The sequence below is a fragment of the Accipiter gentilis genome, chromosome 1, assembly GCF_929443795.1.
Source record: "Accipiter gentilis chromosome 1, bAccGen1.1, whole genome shotgun sequence".
Classification (NCBI taxonomy): domain Eukaryota; kingdom Metazoa; phylum Chordata; class Aves; order Accipitriformes; family Accipitridae; genus Astur; species Astur gentilis.
Window position 1 is genome coordinate 24,388,104 of NC_064880.1, and position 19,621 is coordinate 24,407,724.

At 41.4% G+C, this 19,621-nt stretch overlaps 3 protein-coding genes across 11 annotated transcripts in view; 1 reads left to right on the forward strand and 2 right to left on the reverse strand.

Annotated features, from left to right (window-relative positions):
* On the reverse strand, positions 1 to 5,680 carry PPIL3 (peptidylprolyl isomerase like 3). Of its 2 annotated transcripts, none has more exons than XM_049825299.1 (8): positions 5,590 to 5,680; positions 4,932 to 4,995; positions 4,561 to 4,608; positions 4,003 to 4,077; positions 3,122 to 3,215; positions 2,415 to 2,482; positions 1,836 to 1,954; positions 1 to 138 (listed from the first exon to the last, which is right to left on the reverse strand). In XM_049825299.1, exons 3-8 carry the CDS (start codon positions 4,561 to 4,563, stop codon positions 12 to 14), a joined length of 486 nt encoding a protein of 161 aa, XP_049681256.1. In that variant the 5' UTR covers positions 4,564 to 4,608; positions 4,932 to 4,995; positions 5,590 to 5,680; the 3' UTR covers positions 1 to 11. The 2 variants fall into 2 exon arrangements, with proteins under 2 accessions (XP_049681256.1, XP_049681348.1); XM_049825391.1 differs by lacking the exon at positions 5,590 to 5,680 and adding an exon at positions 5,326 to 5,415.
* On the forward strand, positions 5,287 to 11,415 carry NIF3L1 (NGG1 interacting factor 3 like 1). 4 transcript variants are annotated; one of them, XM_049825167.1, is made up of 7 exons: positions 5,287 to 5,390; positions 6,217 to 6,660; positions 7,400 to 7,565; positions 8,015 to 8,138; positions 8,518 to 8,656; positions 9,963 to 10,046; positions 11,038 to 11,415. In XM_049825167.1, exons 2-7 carry the CDS (start codon positions 6,225 to 6,227, stop codon positions 11,220 to 11,222), a joined length of 1,134 nt encoding a protein of 377 aa, XP_049681124.1. In that variant the 5' UTR covers positions 5,287 to 5,390; positions 6,217 to 6,224; the 3' UTR covers positions 11,223 to 11,415. The 4 variants fall into 4 exon arrangements, with proteins under 4 accessions (XP_049681124.1, XP_049680870.1, XP_049681031.1 ...); XM_049824913.1 differs by lacking the exon at positions 5,287 to 5,390 and adding an exon at positions 5,649 to 5,757; XM_049825074.1 differs by lacking the exon at positions 5,287 to 5,390 and adding an exon at positions 5,824 to 5,973.
* ORC2 (origin recognition complex subunit 2) overlaps positions 9,995 to 19,621 on the reverse strand; it is a 21,482-nt gene continuing 11,855 nt past the window's right edge. Inside the window, exons 11-17 of one of the 5 annotated variants that reach the window (XR_007508551.1) lie at positions 19,320 to 19,416; positions 17,487 to 17,633; positions 16,716 to 16,887; positions 16,325 to 16,386; positions 15,443 to 15,561; positions 13,761 to 13,879; positions 9,995 to 10,091 (exon numbers count right to left, since the gene is read on the reverse strand). Coding sequence is in view for 3 of the 5 variants with exons in the window: in XM_049820683.1 (XP_049676640.1) it covers positions 14,682 to 14,768; positions 15,443 to 15,561; positions 16,325 to 16,386; positions 16,716 to 16,887; positions 17,487 to 17,633; positions 19,320 to 19,416 (684 nt within the window). In the remaining 2 variants the exon portion in view is untranslated. Of the gene's footprint in view, positions 10,092 to 13,611; positions 14,769 to 15,442; positions 15,562 to 16,324; positions 16,387 to 16,715; positions 16,888 to 17,486; positions 17,634 to 19,319; positions 19,417 to 19,621 lie in introns of those variants that run through there. The other 4 variants (XR_007508542.1, XM_049820943.1, XM_049820818.1 and 1 more) reach the window with 4 other exon arrangements.

Here is a 19,621-nt window from a genome sequence, read left to right on the forward strand (position 1 = left end):
AGGCACTCTGGCTACAGAGCAAAAGGGTTGGCATGAATTGTAATATCTTTAATGCGAACATCATTTAGAGGTCGGTAGGTTTTCTCATTCACAGGCAGCTTCTCTAGCTCATCCAGGGTCTCCAAGCCATCAATAACTCTGGAAGAAAAGCAGAAGTGCTAGCAATCTCCTAATAATGATTTAAATTTCACAACTGAGATAACCCAAAGCACTTTACAGTGAAGTTTAATAGGCAAGGACTTTGCAAGCAAATGATACAAGTAAGACAGCCAAAACATTATATATGGCATATATTGTATTTTGAAAAGAAGTATTAAGCATCCATGACAAATTCTGATTAAAAGTACAAATCATTCCCACTGACCTGACAGTATCATATTTTGTACCAACCAGAGCTATATAAAGACTCTGGCTGCACTTCCTAGCAGGCAGGACTGACCAATCATAGTATAGGTTTAAGTAGTAGCAAGATACTGACCCTACCAAACTTCACTGTGAATTACTGAAATCCTATTGCTGGAAAAATCAATTTCCAAATGTGAGATTATAATTTCTAACCTTCTGATTCAAAATCAATGATTCTGTCCAATCTCGTCAACTGTGTAAATCTAATGGCACAAGTAAATTTAGGCTTTCAGCTCGCCTGTTCAGGCTGAGGAAATGGCAAGAGAGATTGTTCTAATAAACCTCTTTATTTTTAGTTTAAATAACTAGCTCTGGTAAACCTTGGCAGTTTACTCCCCAGTAATGGACTTGGCAGAAAACACATTGTGCTGTTCACAGTTCAGTTCAGTCACATTCACCAACTCTTTGAATCTAGGATGCTGGATTGCGGGCCAGCAGGGACTGCATATACTGTTCTGCTGATTCTGCAACTGGGGCAGGAGCATCTTAAACGGCCACAGAAAATCTGGCAAAGTTCATCAGTCAGAGCCTCTACTCTTTTCTAAGAAAGATGTCTAAACCGCCCCCCCCCCCCCCCAAAAACACCTACTTTCAATCACACTTCTAAACAAACTCAGAAATGAAAGGAATACCTATACTTAGATGCCTATGAGCAAGTGGTAGAAAATAGTATTTTCACATTTCAATAGTTTCCTTCGAATATTTAACTTCATTTAATAAAGGCAACTTTTTCTCAGAAGATTCATTTGTATACTAGAGACTTTTTAAACAATAAGCAAAAGAAAAGACATTACCATGATTTTGAAATAGAAAAAGCAGTATCTCAAAGACTCAAAAATTAAACAACTGCTTTAAGGATGATACATTATCAGTAGTGTCTATTAACATAAGAATATTTAAAAATAATGATGCATCTTACAAAACCTCATCTGATTTTATAAACTGTCAGTTCCATGAGGTTTATCTGACCAACAGGAAGTTCCACGTAAACAGAAGCATGACTATGTCAATCCCATACCCATCCCCAGATTCAGTCCCAAATCAGGTTCTTGCTTCTCAGTAAACCCTACAACTGTGTATCCAGTTGTTCTGGAGTTCGCTTAAAATCAGGCTGCATCCTTTTGGGCATGGATGAAAAGGCAAGCTGGAATAACTAGTGGGAGGGGGAAAAAAAGGAAAGAAAAAGCTCCATTCTTGAGGCAATTTTTAATATGCCTATTTCCACTGAATTCCCTACTACTAAGAAAAAGGGAGCAGCATTTTTGAGCAACTAATTCTGGTGAAAGTGCAAGACCGCACATTTACATATACATATCCTACATTTTAATGAGTTTTAGAACCAGAAGCTTCTAAATTTGCATTGCGTGTGCCCCGAAATATTCGGATCCTTCACACACTATGATAAGGAGGCACGCAGTTGGATCACTTACTTTCCAAACACAGTGTACTTCATGTCTAGGTGTGGTTGCTTGCCATAAGTGATGAAGAACTGTGATCCATTGGTATTCGGACCATTGTTTGCCATTGAAACTACCCCACGGACACTGTGCTGAAAGAGGAGATAAACCTCAACATGAATACACATCTGTGAAAGCAGGACTTTAACCCGTACAAAGTGCTCTGTGACTTTCGTACTCTGCCTCAATACCATTATTAAGAACAAATCTTGATTGCTAATATATTCCATCACAGTCCGTAACTAGCTCCTCAAAATTGTTCTTACAATGAAAAATTACTACTTTGCCTTCAGTGCGTGAAAAACACCTTGTTACAAATTCTTTCTACTTCTGTTCTCAGTGATGAAAACCCTCGAACCTAACTTGCCAAGTACAGAAATGCCTGTTCCTACTTTAATAATAAGCTTTCTATCTCTTTATTGCAGAATTATACTTTGCTTCACAATTACAAAATAAGTATTTAATAACAGTACAACACAATGCTGATTGTTCTCCAACTTGTAAAGAAAATTCATATGAAAACATAACTGCATATTGAGAGCACAGAAATACCTTTAGGTATTCACTGAATTCATCTTCAAACTTCTTGCCCCAGATGCTGTTACCTCCTTTCCCAGTGCCTGACAAAGAAGCACCACAACAGATTACCAGACTTTCAGACTGAAAAATCCAGAAATCATGTACTGTTATAACGTTTTACCACAAAGACCCTAGACAGCCTGTAATTTGTTTGAGGCAGGGATTGGGTTCTCACGTCTTGATAGCGGGGAGAGACATAACTCTATGTAAGGAATACCTATTAAGTAGCAGAACAAAACACTGACATATCCTCAAATTAAACTCAGTATGAGTACAAACAGACACACACAGTTCAATCAGATTTTTCCCAAATGCTTTAGAGGCAGCGTAGCCTTTCAGGCAGAAACCAGAGAAACGACAGTAGCAACTGCTACCTGTTCAACAGCTGGTAAGTCAGCAGAACCATTATATTTAGTGGAAACAGCTGGAAAAACCAAAGATGCTTTACTGTGGCATGATTATTTAGAACTAGGGTAACACCTGCTCTTCTGTAAGCTCACCACAGAAAACTAATCTCATCATAAAAACCTCTATCAAAAATACAATAATTCTTATGTTTTTACTTTATTCATGTTTTGGTTTTAATATTCATACTTAGATTTTTTTATTCCTTTATATTTTGTTTATATTTTATTTTTATGTACATTTTTCTATAGAGAGACCCAGACAGAAAAATTTACCTAATGGATCCCCTGTCTGAACCATGAAGCCCTTTATATTGCGATGAAATATGCATCCATTGTAGTAGTTACTAGCACAAAGAGCCAGGAAATTCTAAGGAAATGAAACAAACCATATTAGCAAACAATTTGGAAATAGTCTCCTCTTACTAAAATGACAGCATTGGTAAGATCAAGACTAACCCTTTTGCCTCTGCTTTGCATTGTGACCATGTGAATTCCACAGTGTATTGCCACAGAATAGTCATAAACAAATTAGAGTTAATATGCTCCTTTGACACTGTCAAAGGATACAAAGGATTTTAAATAAAGCTTACAGCACAAGGTTGTCTGACTTGAGGAACAAACAAGAAGCCTGAGACGCGCTCAGAGGTATCACTTCCATTCAGCGTATTTATTTTGTAAATGTAATTTTGTAATCAATAACTTCATGCCTTAGCTTTGTTAGTTAAAAAGTAAATTATTTCAATTTAAGCTTAAGTTTATTGCAGAAAGGAAAAGCTGTGAGTGATTCTCACTCATTTAAATTAAAATCAAATCTGTGAGACTGTGAGCAAGCCCAGGGAAATTTAGGAATCCCAGGCCATGTGCCATGTTTCCTCTTAAGGGCAAAGGACACTTTGGGAGATGCTGGAACTTGTAGAGAAGGGGACCTTAGCTAAACCTTATCTGGTAAGAAACAGGCAGCAAAGCTCTAGACAGCATGACACAGCGCACAAGCTCCACGAGTGCAACGGGCACTGTACAAGCTTAAAATGTTAGTATCCCATTTCCGTTAGAAAAGATGAATTGCAAAAGCCACATCACCTCCTCTAGAGTCTTCACTATTTCTACTGCTTTGTTTTAACACTAAGGAATCCTGCTCCTGTTACTTGACTTACTTCGCAAGTCTTTGGTGTACGCTCACAGAACAGTTCAATTTTAATATCTCCTACATCAGTATGCAGCGTGACAGCCTGAGCAAGAGACAGAAAAAAATTAAATCAGCAATGAAATACTAACAGACTCAGTTTTATTACCTGGTCCCACTGATAACATAAGCAAGTTACCACTGCATATAACCGTTGTTTCAATATTTGGCCAGAGACAAGGCTACTCTCACAAAGCTTCCACATTTCCAGTGAAATCACCAGAAAACACTTGGGTTTGTCTAGCTTCAGGAAGTTCGCCATGGCAATACAGAAGCTCTGTTTCACACTGTTACACTCCAGAGATACTGAAAGTCTAATTATATTTTAGACTGATGTAAACTGACCTATTTTCCTTTTCACAATATCTTGTTAGAAGTCTGAAATGAAAGCCTAAACTTTTATTACAAATTCTTCACAGCATCGGAGTAAAATGTGTAAATCTTTGGCATATAGAGCAGCTATTCACTTTCCAAGAGATGACCATTTCAGAAAGAATGAAAAATATACAAAAAGCGCTATTGTTCTCACCATGTCTGTTTATCAAAAAGCTGAGGTAGATTTGTATACAGCAACTTCCTGCAAAGAAAACATGAAATTTGTTGGGTTTTTTTTCCCCACCAATCCTCAATTCTTTTATATTCTAAAATATTTGTGTAGTTATATGCTTTTATACACCACACAGTTTTGCAGTGCCATTCAAGTGACTCTGTGGATAAATGTTCTACTTGCATTATGCAACTACGCAGCATATAAAGAACTAGAAAGGAGTCGAACAAAATAGCCTGGGAGGAAAACACCCTTTCCTAAAATGAAAGTTTATACTAAGCAATCACAGCTTTTCTAAAAATTATGGTTTTATAAGTGAGAGAAATTAATAGATAGAAGACACGTGCCAGTACCTGAATAGAAGCGTGATTTGGAGCCACCTTCTGACAACTCTCAGTGCCTGCAACAGACGGGTACCTGCATCCAAGCACAGGATGAAACTTTTTTCACCTCAGTAATACTTCCGAGCAAAGCATTTGGAACGATGATAATAAAATGGCAGCTGTGCGCAAATCGACAGTTCCACACGCTAATTTCTTCTCCACCTACTGCCCTCCCTGGTTAGCCCCAGGCTTGGCAAGGCCTCTCACAGGAGCCGGGGGACCCGCCAGCAGCCAGCTCCGGCCCGGCCCCGCCTTCGCCCCCGGCTGCAGCCGCCTCGGGCGGCGAGGCGCCAGGACGAGCAGCCGGCACCGCGCACGCCCCGGTTCGGCATCCCAAGGGCCGACCGCGCTCACCGCAACCCACCTGCCCGCGGCTCCTGTCTGACCAACGACGGCCTGGAGCCATCGCTCCTTTTCTGCCGATCTGAGGTACTCCCACCGAAAACCCACGCGCAGGAGGCAGACGCGGGCTCCGCTCGCCCGCCGCCCCCCTCCACCGACGAGCGACCCGGCCCGCCGGCACCGCCCCGCCCGGGGCGCCCGCCGTCCCCCGACCGCCAGCTCGGCCTTCCCGCGCCGCCCCGGCGCCTTCACCCTCGCCCGGCCACACGGAGGCCTACGCACAAACCTGCCGAGGCTGGACCCAAACCCAGCGCCCGCTGCCGGCGAGCGGCTCCCCGGCTCCCCTCAGGCGGGCAGGAAGGGGCCGGGCCGCCCCCAGCCCCGCTAGCGCGGCGGAAGCGGCGGGGCCGAGCGCAGGTCCCGCCCCGCAGTCCGGGCGCTGCTCCGGCGTGAGGTGAGTGCGGGGCCCCGCGGCGGCGAGCGCGAGCGCTCCCCGGCGGCCTGGGCCGAGGCCGCCGGCCGTGGCCGCCTGTCCCGGTTCCGCTGGCCGTGGCCCGGGGCCGCCTGTCCCGGTCCCGCTCGCTTTCCCCCTCCGCGAGAGGCAAACACTTCTCCGGCTGGATTCTGCGGGTCGGTTTTAGTGCGCGAAGGTGGAGGAGGCTGAAGTCCCGTACGTTTCTTGCACGACTCTACAGGGTCGCTTATGGCGTTTCACCGTGAGAGCCCCGGAGGCGGGGAGGGTGTGCCCGGGGCGGCGCGACTCCGACTGCGGCGGCTGCTCGGGGGGGGGGGGGCCGGGCCTCGCTCGCCTCTGTCAGCGGGGCGGCGTTCGCCGCCTGAACGCTCTTAACGCTGCCGTTTCAGAGAGTGAATTACCTAGGCTTATTCTTGCCTCTTTTTAACCCCTCCGCAGACAGCTGCATGCTGCTGCCTGGCACGCAGCTGGTTCGTCGGCCTCTCCGCTGCATCCGCGCTTTGGGCCACCTGCCCTCACGCTCCCTCATGAATCTCGGGGAGCTCGTTTCTGCCCTGAATGACTTTGCATCCCTCTCGCTGGCTGAAAGCTGGGACAATGTGGGGTTGCTGGTGGAACCAAGTCCTCCCCACACTGTGAACACCCTTTTCCTCACGAATGATCTCACTGAGGAGGTGATGGAAGAGGCAGTGCAGAAGAAGGCAGACCTTATTCTTTCTTACCACCCTCCTATATTCACACCACTCAAGCGAGTAACATGGAAGACCTGGAAGGAACGGCTGGTCATCCGAGCCCTGGAGCACAGAATTGGGATTTACTCTCCGCATACAGCGTACGATGCTATACCTCACGGAGTCAATAACTGGCTAACAAAGGGACTCGGTGAGATTCTGTTAAACAAGCAAAAAAAAAAAAAAGGTTAAAATTATTCATCAGTATATGCTATTTTATGTGGGGGACCTTCCCTCATTTTCCTTTCTTCCAGGTTTCACAGGTATGATTTGAGGACTTTTTTTTTTTCTTCTTCCCCCCCCCCCCCCCCCCCCCCCAATATTCTTCTAGTAGTTCTAAGTACCCTAAAAATATTTTAGGGAATTTATCTTGGTGAGGAATACCAGCTACAAACACTAGAGGAGACGTTCAGATGCCTGACTCTACTATTGGATGTAGTTGGAACTGGTGCAGCATATTTATTGTCCATCTTGGCTGCAAAGTTTAGACAACTGACTTTAAATCACCACCTTTAATTTATAAAGAGCAAGATCTCATTGTTTGCAAAGGAAAAATTCTTATAGATTTTTATCCTGTATTGTGGCTCATAAATGAAAACAGCTATGTCTTTTCCAGTCTGATTTACAACCCAGAAACTATTTTGGTTTTGTACAATTCTTAGGATAAAACGGATGACATTAAAAATGACAAATAATATATATCCATCAACTTTTTCGCATTTAAAATAGACTGTGCCTAAAGGAGACAGCAGGGCAAGAAGTCCTCAGTTCTGATGAGGGAAAATGGATTCAAGTACAAAATTTGCATCATCTCTATAGGATGTGTGCTAAATCAGTATTAGGATACTTATCCAGCTTTATAAAACAGCAATCTTATACTGTTTTCTCAGGTGCTTGTACTTTCATCCCACTGCATCCATCAACTGCACCAAGCTATCCAGCTGAGGGCACTCACCGGGTAGAATTCTGCGCAGACAACACTGAGCATCTGGACAGAGTGCTGTCCAAAATCAAAGGCATCCAAGGCATCTCCTGTCTCACTACTCTCCCTGCCAGGTATCTGCTTCACTCTCTAATGTATTCTTTCTGTTGTTTGAAATAATAAGTTGCTGGAATTGTATTTTACTGTCATAATCAGTTTGTTCCTCTTTGCATTGCTGCTGCTTTTTTCAGCAACAGATCTAGAAACTTAAGGAATAATCATCCCTTTCTGATCAATCTATGTTATAGTGAATGGTAACAGCAACTCAGTGTAGCATCACGTAGATTAGAAGTGGTAAAGAAGGGTATTAACAGGAAATTTGATGAGGAGGACAGTTGAGTTAAATTCCCGTATCTGTTTCTTCCAAGAGAGTAGACTAGACTAGGCTAGGCTATTAAAATGCTTCTTTTTTCCTTTCTCTGTGGTAGAATAGCCACTGAGATAGAATAGCTTTGTTTTATATTAATATGATGCTGAAATTTTATCTAGTTTCTTAGCAAGCACCAAGCATATCTTTCCTCAGGGTTGAAGGTGAGGAGCAAACACGAGTCACTTTGAGCTGCTCTCAGAAAGCACTGCTGGAGGTGGTGGCATTATTGTCCCAGCACAGCCTTTATCACAAGACTGAGATTCTCTTATTACAAAAGGTAACAAAATCACTTATAACTTCCAATGAATGTATTATTTGTGTGAGCTGAGTCCCCTAAACGCTGAAATTCAGTAGTCGGTAGCATCACAGGTTTCCTATGCTACCCTGTCAGTGCTCTGAAATACTGGCCTGTGGGGACTTGAAGCCACACACATTTTCCAAAACAATGAAAATAGCTGTGTGACCTGTACTAATTCTTAAATCAGTTCCAATATCTAGTGTAGTTAGTACATTACATTCAAGAACATAACAAGCATATTTTTTCATAAAGTTCAGAGGCATTCCTGAATGCCCAATATACTCATCTTTTTACAGTATGGAAAGCAATGCAAACTTCTGGAGTCAGCTTTCTCACAGTAACTTTAATTTCTTTTCAGCCGCTTCTTCCTCATACTGGAATGGGACGTCTGTGCACACTGAGCGAGCCAGTCTCCTTGTCAGACATAATTAAGCGTATCAAAAGCCACCTAAAATTACCCCACATCCGCTTAGCTGTGGGAATGGGCAAGACACTAGGTAAACAGGCCTGCAAGTAAGACTGTCCATTGGAACTAGTATTCCAGGAAGACAAGGAGCGTGAGTGTGTGCATGACTGTGTGAAATACTGCTGCCTTGGATAGGTTTACATCCAGGTAGTATGAAGCACTTGTTAAGAAACAGCATTTTAGAATTTACATGATACAATCACACAAAAAGAATCTCATCTGTATTTTTAATTGGAAATTCTAGATTATGCTGGTTGTCACTGTGAAGAAGGGACAGCACAAGTTGAATATGAGACATCCTTTTTCATAACTTGTATAATGACTTAAGATTTTTTTTGTGTGTCCCCGTCCCCCCCCAGGATACCAGACACAAATGTGTACCATTTCATTGTACACTCCCTTTTGTGACCGAATATTAAATTTAAAAGCACCTTAAAATAGTAAGATGCTTTATGGCATGCTTATGAACATGTAACTATCCATGTTTTGATGAAATAGTGGCAAAGAAGGTGAGCTATCCTAGCTCAAACAGTGGGTCACTAGGAGAACGTGGAGCAAGCATCCTCTTATCCCAGTTACCTATAATAATCTCCAAGGAACACAGCTTTTGGAATTTGTGAGAGCAAGTTTGTGGAGAACTCTTTGTAACTTATGAGACAGAAGTCTTATTAGAAGCCTCTTATACTACCAATTGCACTAAAAAAACTCCAAACTACAATTTGAAAACTCTGTATCATGTGTTCCCTCTCCCTAGTGAATGTAATATATATGGAGAATTAAATTTCCTGTCACTATCACATATGTAATAGTTCGGAATCAGCAATCATAGCAAGTGGGCAGATTTTTAATGGCATGGAGCAGGTCTCAGCTTGCACTGAGACTGGCCTTCTGAGAGCTTTAAGTTAGGAACCAGTATATCTCAGAGGCAAAATGCTGCCTTAGTTGCATCATTAGTTGGAAAACTAATGGTGGTGGAACTTGAGAGTCCTGGAAAGAGTAGCAGTCTATTAAAAGGTTCAGAAACGTAGCTAAATAACACCTTACTAGGAGAGAACTAGCCAGCAGCCAGCCTCTGTGCTGTAGCTTTCTGCAAACTTTCCTACCCCTTGAAGAAAAAAATCTACACATCTATTTAGTACACAGAGGATTTTGCTGTATTATCAGAGATGTTATAGGCCCGTGACTCTTTCAAACTGACAGATGTGTCTCTTCCTCCAACAAATTTACATTGACCCATTGATCAAGGTAGTAGTTACTGTGAAACAATTAATAGCAATACTGACATGAGGGCTGAACAGAGGGAAAGGAGTTTTACTGTGGCACCTTGTATCCTGCAGAATCGCCAGTGAAGAAAGCTGCTCTGTGTGCTGGTTCGGGGAGCAGCATCCTGAAGGGAATGGAAGCTGACCTCTATCTCACAGGTAAAAGATTATGTTGCTGTTTCGTTATCTTTATAAAAATAGTCACTAGGGAAAAAAAAAAAAAGAAAAGAAAAAAAAAAAAAAAGAGTTGACTGGCTGTTGAAAGATTTGGCCAGAAAGAATTACCTGTTATAACTGAGAAACAATCAGTTAGTTATTGGAATGATAGAAGGATGATATAAAAGTAGAGATAACATGGGTCAGATGGCTGTGTGGCACAGTGAAGGTTACTTAAATTAAAACATTGCTATGCGTGCATTATTTCACCACAGAAATCAGTGTTGATTATCACAACCTTCAGTGTGTTTCTTTTTTGACAAGATACAAGGTATTTCCTCAGTTCCCTACAGAATTCCCTAATGGAAAATGAAATATAATGTAGTCTACAGAATCTTCCAAAGGAACCCCATAGTGTATCTGACCAAAGGGACACTTAGTCCATTATCCTCTTTTCTGACAGCAGGACAGCTACTCTCTACAGTTCGCTCAACCATGTGAAGGCTGTCTTGCATTCTGTTAGTAACTTAATTCAAGCAAGTTCTTTGGCAAGGCATGTCCCATCTCCCCCTTACATACAGCCTTGCAGAGCTGACCCTCTGAAAACTTCCTTCGCAAGGCTTCCCAATTGCTATCTTTCATCACAGCAACCCACATGACATCCAGACAGTCCACTTCCAAACCACTCTGTGCACTTGTATTTCCTGCCCAAAGTGACAGAGTCTACCGCTATTCAAAGAGGGCAGGGAATTTCTGTGGTTTTGTCTCAGTTGTATTATGGGGGATATCAGCTGAAAGTCCTTCAAGGGACACTGGGGTATGAGTGTTCCATATTCTTATACTGAGCAGATGGTGTTGCACTCCCCCTTATGGGCTATATCCCCTGTTAATGTCTTCCCAGCTTCTAGCTAAGATTCTGCATACATAGCAAAGAACTGGTTACCTAAACTGTACTGTTCATGATCTACATGGCATTTCTTTCTCAAAATGGCAGGAGAGATGTCCCACCATGATGTTCTGGATGCAGTTGCCAATGGGATAAGTGTTGTTCTGTGTGAGCACAGTAACACTGAGCGAGGCTTCTTGTCAGAGCTGCGTGACATGCTAGCTGTCCACCTACAGAACAAAATCAACATAATTGTGTCCGAGAAAGATAGAGATCCCCTCCAGGTGGCATAGGGAAAGAAAACAAACAGGAGTGAGAGTTCACTCAAGAGTTTCATGGTATCTTGCAGAGACTGATCCAATTGCAAGCTTAATGAAGATGCTCTGAATTGGTTCAGTACAAAATTATTGTATTCTATCTTTCCTCAAAGTTTGGGATATATTTTGTCATCTGTCAGATAAATAAATGCTTGTTTGGGGCTGAGAAGGCTGACTTACTCAATTACTGGGCTACACTTGAATGGATTTACTGTTACTGCATGCTCTTACTAGGTATATTTGATAACCATAACACTCAAGGATTGGTTTGGGTAAAATCCAGTTTTAAGCTTACACAGCAGTTCTACCCTACTACAGTTACATTGAATCATGTCAGTACAAGTCACTGATATTTTAGCTAATAAATCTCATGATAATAGTTAATGAAAGGGTATGGATCCCCGATTTGCATTAAGAGTTTTACTAAGACATCGCTCATACACAAATATAGAACACAATTCAGGTATTTGGTACTAGTATTCAACTGCACAACCTACCATTAATGCAGCTTTAAGGCTTTTTAGTAGAGGGACTCTCAATTAAAAAGGCTTTGGAAGGTGAAACATCAATTCCTTAACAAAACTGTAAATGAATTTAAGGTGCCTTTGTTACTTTCTTTTAAAAACAGTTTCTATAACTATGGCTCTTAATTACAGGATTACTAAAACTGAACAAGTAGCATTTTTACCACTGATAATGCTAGGGTTTTATTTAAGTTAAGGTTTTTTTGTTGTGTCTGTTTTCAAAGAGAAAAAAAAATCTCCCAGTTGCATACCTTACCATCTCTGGATTAAGTGCATACCAGAAGAATATTTAAACAAAATTAAAATATTTCCATTGCAAATTTGTAAAGATCTTGGCACCATCCTTTTAAGCTTAAGTTAATAAAACTGGCTTATCAAGCAATATCTTTACTGTGTAATTGCGTACGTCTTGTTCCACTTAAATCTAAGTGGAAAGAGATGACTCCAGCATTATCTGAAGGTACTAAGGCTATATAAAGGCCATAATTCTTATGAATACCATGAAGACCTCTCAGTAAGCTGGGGAACAGGAAGTAGGAAGAAATTTCTTCTTTCCCAAAAGTAAAGGACAGGACTGTAGAAGTGATCCCTACAAATCCAACAGTTCTATATTGCTACAGAAGACATTAAAATACTACTACCTTAGTACGTACACAGAATTCAAGAGACAGAAAATTAATCCATAGATGAGGTAATTGTCCAGAAACAGCATGAAATCAGGATAAAATACTTTTAACACAAAACCCACAGGAATTAATTCACAGTAATTTTCTTTAGCTTGCATGCTTGTATCACAGAATGAGCAGCAGCCAAAAGACTGATTCAAACTTAACCTTCTCTTAGCAGATGTGTGTTATCTCCTGCAGTTCTCCTCTTGGCTTGTATGGGCATCTGGTAGTCTACCAAAACAGTGGATAACTCTGAACTCAGGATGATTATAGCAATTCATTGAAGTAAATTTCACATCTAGAAAACTAGATGTAATTGCACTGAAAATGCACTATGGTATCACTATCTGTAAACACATTAGGTGGTGTCTTCCATATGTACTCAAAATATAAATTAAATCTTGAATTTCATAGTAACTGTGGACAGAGTCAAAGGACTGCAAAGTAGGATGTGGTTACTGCTTAGCTACAATACTTTCCAAGTTTTTCCAAGACCACATCTCTTCAAGTGGCAGAGTTCTTGTTCTTGAATGCTACACCTGACTTAAAGAACTTGGGTAAGATACAATGCCCTGATCCCAGTTTTAGTGATTCTGACTGTAGCCTAAGTAGTGATAGGCAGGATCTGATGCATTTTGCAAAGTTTTGGAATTGTAGCCTGTAAAATGCAGAAGCATGTACCACTGAAAGAGAATGCTAGTGGGAAAATGTTCTGGGGGAGGAAGCTGGAGGGTACTGCTGGCATGTACCACTTTTCCCCATTAGACTCTCCAGCAAAGCTAATTAGGTCCTATATTTGAAGAATCAGATTGTCAGTGGGATAAGTAGATACCCCATGTTTTCAATACAAACAGAAGTCAGGCTCTAAACGTCTGTCTGTTGCTTCTGTCAGTGAGGGGTAGACCAGGTAACAATACTATTCCGTGTGATGTTTTGGTTTTCTTCAAAAGCTATATACTGGTATTTAAAGGCAGGCAAACTATTTTTAATGTTGATAACTTATAAGAAACAATAGAAAATATTTTTACTTAGTAGTTTGAAATCTTCTGCACATTGCATGAGGATTTGCACAGATATTCCACATAATAATCAAAATGAGACTTTCACACAACTGCCAGAAGGATCTCTATCTTTCTATAACATAAAAAGTTGGTGGAAGACAAGACAAGCTAATGAAAATTAATGAAGTACTTTATTTGATTGATTTGCACTATTACAACATTAAGCTGTAACACAGCTACCAAATATTTTAGACATACAGAGTCCCTGAAGTCTGGCTGGCAGACTACAGTTGATGAACTATAGGGCTTACTCCCACATACCTGAGAAAAAAGTGAAGAAAAGCTGTCAAACTTTAGCAGTCTCCCAACCTCTAAGGGCTTAAAAAAAAGGAGAGCTTATAAGTGGCATTTAAGGCCTCCTCCAGGATCAGTGGACGCTCCTGATGTAAAAAATACATACATACAATCAAAATTTTAAAAAATAAAAAAAATTCACAGCCTCTTCATATTCCTGGATTGCAACTTGGAAAATATGTGAAAGATGCTGGATCCTCTCACCCTCGCCACAGGCAATGACTTGAGTCCATCACAGTTTTAATTATCTATCTCAATCTACCTACTTACAAAAGGATTTGGATTTAGGGCAAGTCCTTCAGTTCTATTGCCAGAATTTAATAAGTTACCCACAGTGTCCCAAACCCACTAGTATCCTTCCTTTCCTCATGCAGTCAAGGCAGGTCTCTTAGCTTTATAAATCTTGGCTTCTTCATACACTGGAAGGTAGTCTTGTCTAACTGGTAAAGGAGTACTGGAAAGCACTCAGTTGAGAAAAGGCGCACCACTAGTACAAACTAAAGTTCTGACCATCTAGTGATTTGCACTTTCCAAGTAAACTGCTCCAATCAAACCCTCATGTCTGGTGAGGTAGAGAGCAGAAGGCACAATCTTACCAAGTTTGTACTTCTGGCTATAAGGTTGGCTGCACAGATATGAAGAAGGCATTATCTGAGCTAAGAGACAAAGCAGACAAATCTACCTACAGAGCAAGAGATGCCTTGCTTACAGAAGTCATCATTCCAAACTACCTGAAGTAGTTGAACAACGAGCATCGTTCCTTGCAATTATTACATTTCAGTAAGTAGTCCAGCAGCCTTGGGTTGGAGGGAGAGAAATCTGAGTATAGGCCCCTCCCCAGCAGCCCTTGAGAGCAATTGCCGCAGACGCTTTGAGAACAAAGAGACGTTACACATCTTCATCCTCTTTCTCTAAGAAGTCGGTCAAGGTACTGTCATCTACAGGAATTAATAAGTATTCCACACCATCAGCTCCCTGAGAACAGACATGCATATACATCCTGTTAACACCAATGCACAGTGCAATGCAAGCTACTAGAGAGCAATGCAAGCTACTAGAGAGCACTGCAATGCTAACATTTATTTGCAGTCTGCATGCGAGCTGGCCAGTATTCAGAAGGACTATGTTGCTAAAAACCAGGAATGTTTAACTACAGCAACACTGGAAATGCAGAAATACTGAGAAAAGTCAGTATATGAGAAGTCTTCTGGTGGGCTATGCTAGTCTGACACTACACAACTCCTCAACACCACGTTCCCATATCTAGTACTGCTATACTGCCTCATTATTAGGACCAGCCTGCATTCTTCTCTGGTACAAATACAGGTAACTATTGGAAGCAGACTGGCAGGCTCCAGAGTCCGTTACTTCTCAAGGTCTTCAGGAAGAAGAGACCTGTAGGTTGCTGAGTAACCAAACCACACTGCATTTTTACAGCACCCTATCCATGTAAAGGGTGCTGACAAATTGGAGGCATGGAAAGAGCTGCAATTACAGAATTTCAGCCCTTTGCTAGTTCCTAGATGCTTCACACAACACAGTCTCACTGTGAGCTGCAGAGTGGTGTCTTAGGGATACTTACTAGCAAGTAAGCATCTTTTTTGTTTAAGGTGGCGCATAAACAGAATTATCTTCTTTCCCCAACTCACCCGCTTGGTCCGGATGAGTTTGTGGTCCCTGAATTCTGTCAGCTGTGCCCTGAGTGTCAGGTCACTGTTCACAAGGAAAGCCTCCCGACACTGCTGGTAAAAGTCTTGGAAAGACAGCCCTGGTGATAGAAAAAGTCGAGAACAAGAAATTGAAGTGGTAAAAGATTGTCAGATTTTTCCAGGTCTAACAACATATTACCTCCACCTACAGATCTTGCTTTGGTTTAGACCACAGTGGCTACATTAACATCACTTCTTTCAAGTACACAGCCAAGCTAATATTTCAGTAATTAATAGAAAACAGCTGAATAAACGTTCCAGTCACCCTGTTTGCCTACTGGGATTTTAATAGCACTTTAAATGCACTTCTCAACACGGTTACTCTCTCTTAATTTCCAGCTTCTCCATCTTACTTCCAACTTTCTTTACCATTAACATGTTATATCCCCTGCAGGGCCTGTTAGACAGTGAAGGAACATTCGACATGTATCCTAGAAAGCAGGGACACATCAGAAGTCACTTAGATAGGAGCAGCATGGGAACAGAATCTCCTGTCTTCCCCTGGTCCTTTAAGTGCTAGTTACGCAAATTCATATTCTTCCTTTAATTTTTTAACTCCACATGAATGGTTTCAGTCATGTCTAAACATCAAAGTAGACAACAGTAAGAGGAGGTCCTTCAGAACCAGCTAGTCTATTAACTTCCTGTCAGAGTCAGACACAGTACCACTAGGAAGACAGTGTGTGCCACTGAGCCTCACTGAGCCAATGGTTACAGCGCTTCCGTTGCTGGTGATGTCACCTGCATACCAAAAGCCAGTGCCACTGTGATGGAGCTGGAAATGGCAACACCCCAAACAGATGAGAAAAGGTGGGTACATACCTGGATAAGATGGGTTGTCCTTGTTCTCCAGCTGGTACTGAGCAAGCAGTCTGAATATCCCCCTAAATGAAAGGAGGAGAGGGGAAAATCAAAAGGAAAAAAACCCAAAAAACAAACCAAACCCCCCAAACCCCCACCATTAGAAAATGTTAACTGATTTTTTCCCTCATGACCAGGACTTTGTGCATGAATCTTGTCACTGGACAAGGCTTGCTATCCAAACACTGTTCATTTAAAGTAACCAATCAATTGGAACCCAGGTCCTACCATCTTCATCTTGAACATTGTTGTCAGAAAACAGGGATTGCCTCCTGCTAGGTGTAGACCAGAGTAACATTAGTAAGGACTGGATCCTCAGCAAGTGCTACTGTGAAGTAGAACAGTGTCTTACCTGGCATTGAGAGTGAGACTGCGCAGGACGTGTGTTAGGGAGCTCAAAGCCAAAGATCCAGATTGTTGTACTAAAAACGAGTTCTCATAAGATGTTTCTTCCACGTAAGGACTAAATGTGGTTGTTTCATACCAAAGCCAGTTGTAGAGGCTTAGCTTTGCCTGATCCCACACTAGATAGAGAGAAAAGAAAGAGCAGACAGAATTGGGAGATTTAGCTTTTCTAAGGTGTTAAATAAGCAATATTAAAAAGTACTTAGTTCTACTGTAGGATTTGAGGCAACAATGTCTGCTGCTGAAATTCACAGTACATGCACCCAGATACTTGCAGTTCAAACAAGACAAATTCTCTGCAACAAAACATTTGCACACATCCCTTTTTCATACCAGCTCCACAGATATACTGTAAATCCTTCCAGAGTCAGCAGTGTGCAAAGAATTTCTGGCTGATAAACAAAATTGTTTAGATGCAATGACATACATAACATCCAATCTCCATTTCAGTAACTCCCTAAATCAAAGGGTGCCAGAAGCCTGAAGTCTATTTGTATATTATGATCAATGACTGGTAGTTTTCAGTATCTTTTATACAGTTTTGGTTCAACACAGCCACAGTCCCAACTGGGGCTTCTAGCTGCTACCACCATACATACATCACCAGACCTATTTTGCACATCAACAGTAATACATGATCTTATGAAACATGCTCAGCAGCCCCACAGTAGAATGCAGATTCTTCTCTCTCTGCTACATCAGGCCCAAGGGGACTCACTGAGAGGAGCATTGATGTGATCGATAGAGGCAATGAGGTAAATGCTAGGCAGAGAGGATAACTGTGCAAGGATCCGCTGACTTCTTTCTCCTCTCAACATCTGGCTGTCCAGGTTATGAATGAGGACATAGAGCTGTAAAGATGAATCTGCAAGGTCAGAAAAAACAGCAGAGAACCAATCAAAGAAACTGCACACAAAGTGGTTTCCCATTCCCAGTGCAGCCTAGGACAAGTCTATTCCATCAGGCTCCATATTCATCACTCCAATATCAAATCATTTTTCTTGTACAGCTTACTTTGATCTCTACCTCACACTTTGTGTTTCTGAGCACCTAGAAGGCTTTTTCTCAATTCACTGTATCACAGTTCTCATCACAGCTACAGTTCTTTTTGCAGTTTAAGCTTTTCTCTTATAATGTACTTCCCACTTGCTCATGGCTTTACCAGGAATTGCCCTTTTAGCTATGACTTTTAGTCCTGCGATTCAAGACCTTTCACATACATTTTAGGATGGAAGTCCAAGCATAGTTTGTTCAGCTGCTTTTGAGTTACATGACTAGGATCCTTAAGCTCCTCCTCACACAATGAAAACGCATTTTCCATTCAGGGTTGGATCCAAAGCGTACTAACTTCATTGGAAATCCTTCCCACCAAGTCCTCAAAGAAATTACAAAGACTTAGCTTGGATAATGCAAATGGTAGATGTTAAAATTTCCAGCTAGCTTGTGCTGCTATACCTATCCTGGGAACAGTTATTTCCTGAGTACAGAAACAATTCTGGAACAGTAGCCAGTTTTTGTGCAAATGAATAGACATTTGGCTGACAATGGAAACCAAATGTTCCTCAGACTCCCAGTCACATCAGCTATGGTGTACTACACAAGACTGATTTATGTAGATTCAGGTGGGTACTGCCGTTAATCAGTCTTTTTCATTTAGTCCCACCAGAAATAGTCATAAGGTAATGATGGAAAACAGAATGTAAACACTTAAAACATCAACGCCATGCACAATTAAGATTCCATGGCAATTTGTGCATGTATACACAAACAGTAAAACAGACATTTAAAAATAATTCAGCAAGCATTCCATGTGGCAATACCTGTTTACTTTTGCTTTTGAACCCAATTCTAACCTGCTTGTTTGACACTGCTGTCCTTTATTTCATCTTAATGTCAGTATTTGTATATATTAAATTTAAATTACCATTCCACTAAACCATGTACATTTAAGACTTAATCCAGCCTATACTGAAATTTATGGAAAGACCCTCAGGCCATGATTTTCCAGAGAAGCTCAAAGGACTTGATATCTGTCAGCAACTGTCATTCCAAATTTTTGCGAGTTTTTCGTTCTGTTGATTTCAGTGAGGTTTATATCAGGTCCTCAAGCAGCCACTAAGAACCATCTTCCCTCATGTAGCTGGCATTTACCTACCCTATCTTCAAATAGGAAGTGCATGGCTACAGAAACACCATGTAAATAAAGCACAAAGGCACTGTGCTAAGTGCAAGAAAGATGAGAATTTCAGTTTGCCAAAGGGTTGAGGAGCCTCTGTCTTGTTAGAACACTCATGCTTTCCTCCTTCCCTTTCTAAAGAACTTAGTGTGTGAACCACTGACTGAGGTAACAGCTTGGGATCACGTACACGTGTATTCCTGGTGCATATGTTTTCATATATGTGGCATAAATTACAAGCAAGAAAGTATATTAGCTACCATACACTAAGAAACTATAACTGCACATATGAAAACTCTGAGGAAAGAAAATGTCCAGGCTCTCCCAACAGTAAGTGGACTCTAATGTTTTTATGTATAAAGTTAGTAATTTTACCTTCTTTAAACCTTTTAATGATGAATTCAAGTTGGTCAAGTGGGCTGCGGAAGGTTCCTATATGATTCAGTACCTCCTCTGTGATGGAGTTGAGAATCTGAAAAAGAGAATAGCAGTCCCTTCTGAAGGGCTCTGGCACTGAAGGACCTAGTGCAGAAAATCTGAAACTGAGCCCTTGACTGTCTTGAGGGAGGTAATCCGATTTTTACCATCAGATCCCCAAAACAGTCAACATAAACCAAAAATTTCTACCCCTTTTTAAAACAGTGATATAAAATAAGTCTTTAGACTGATGAGTATTA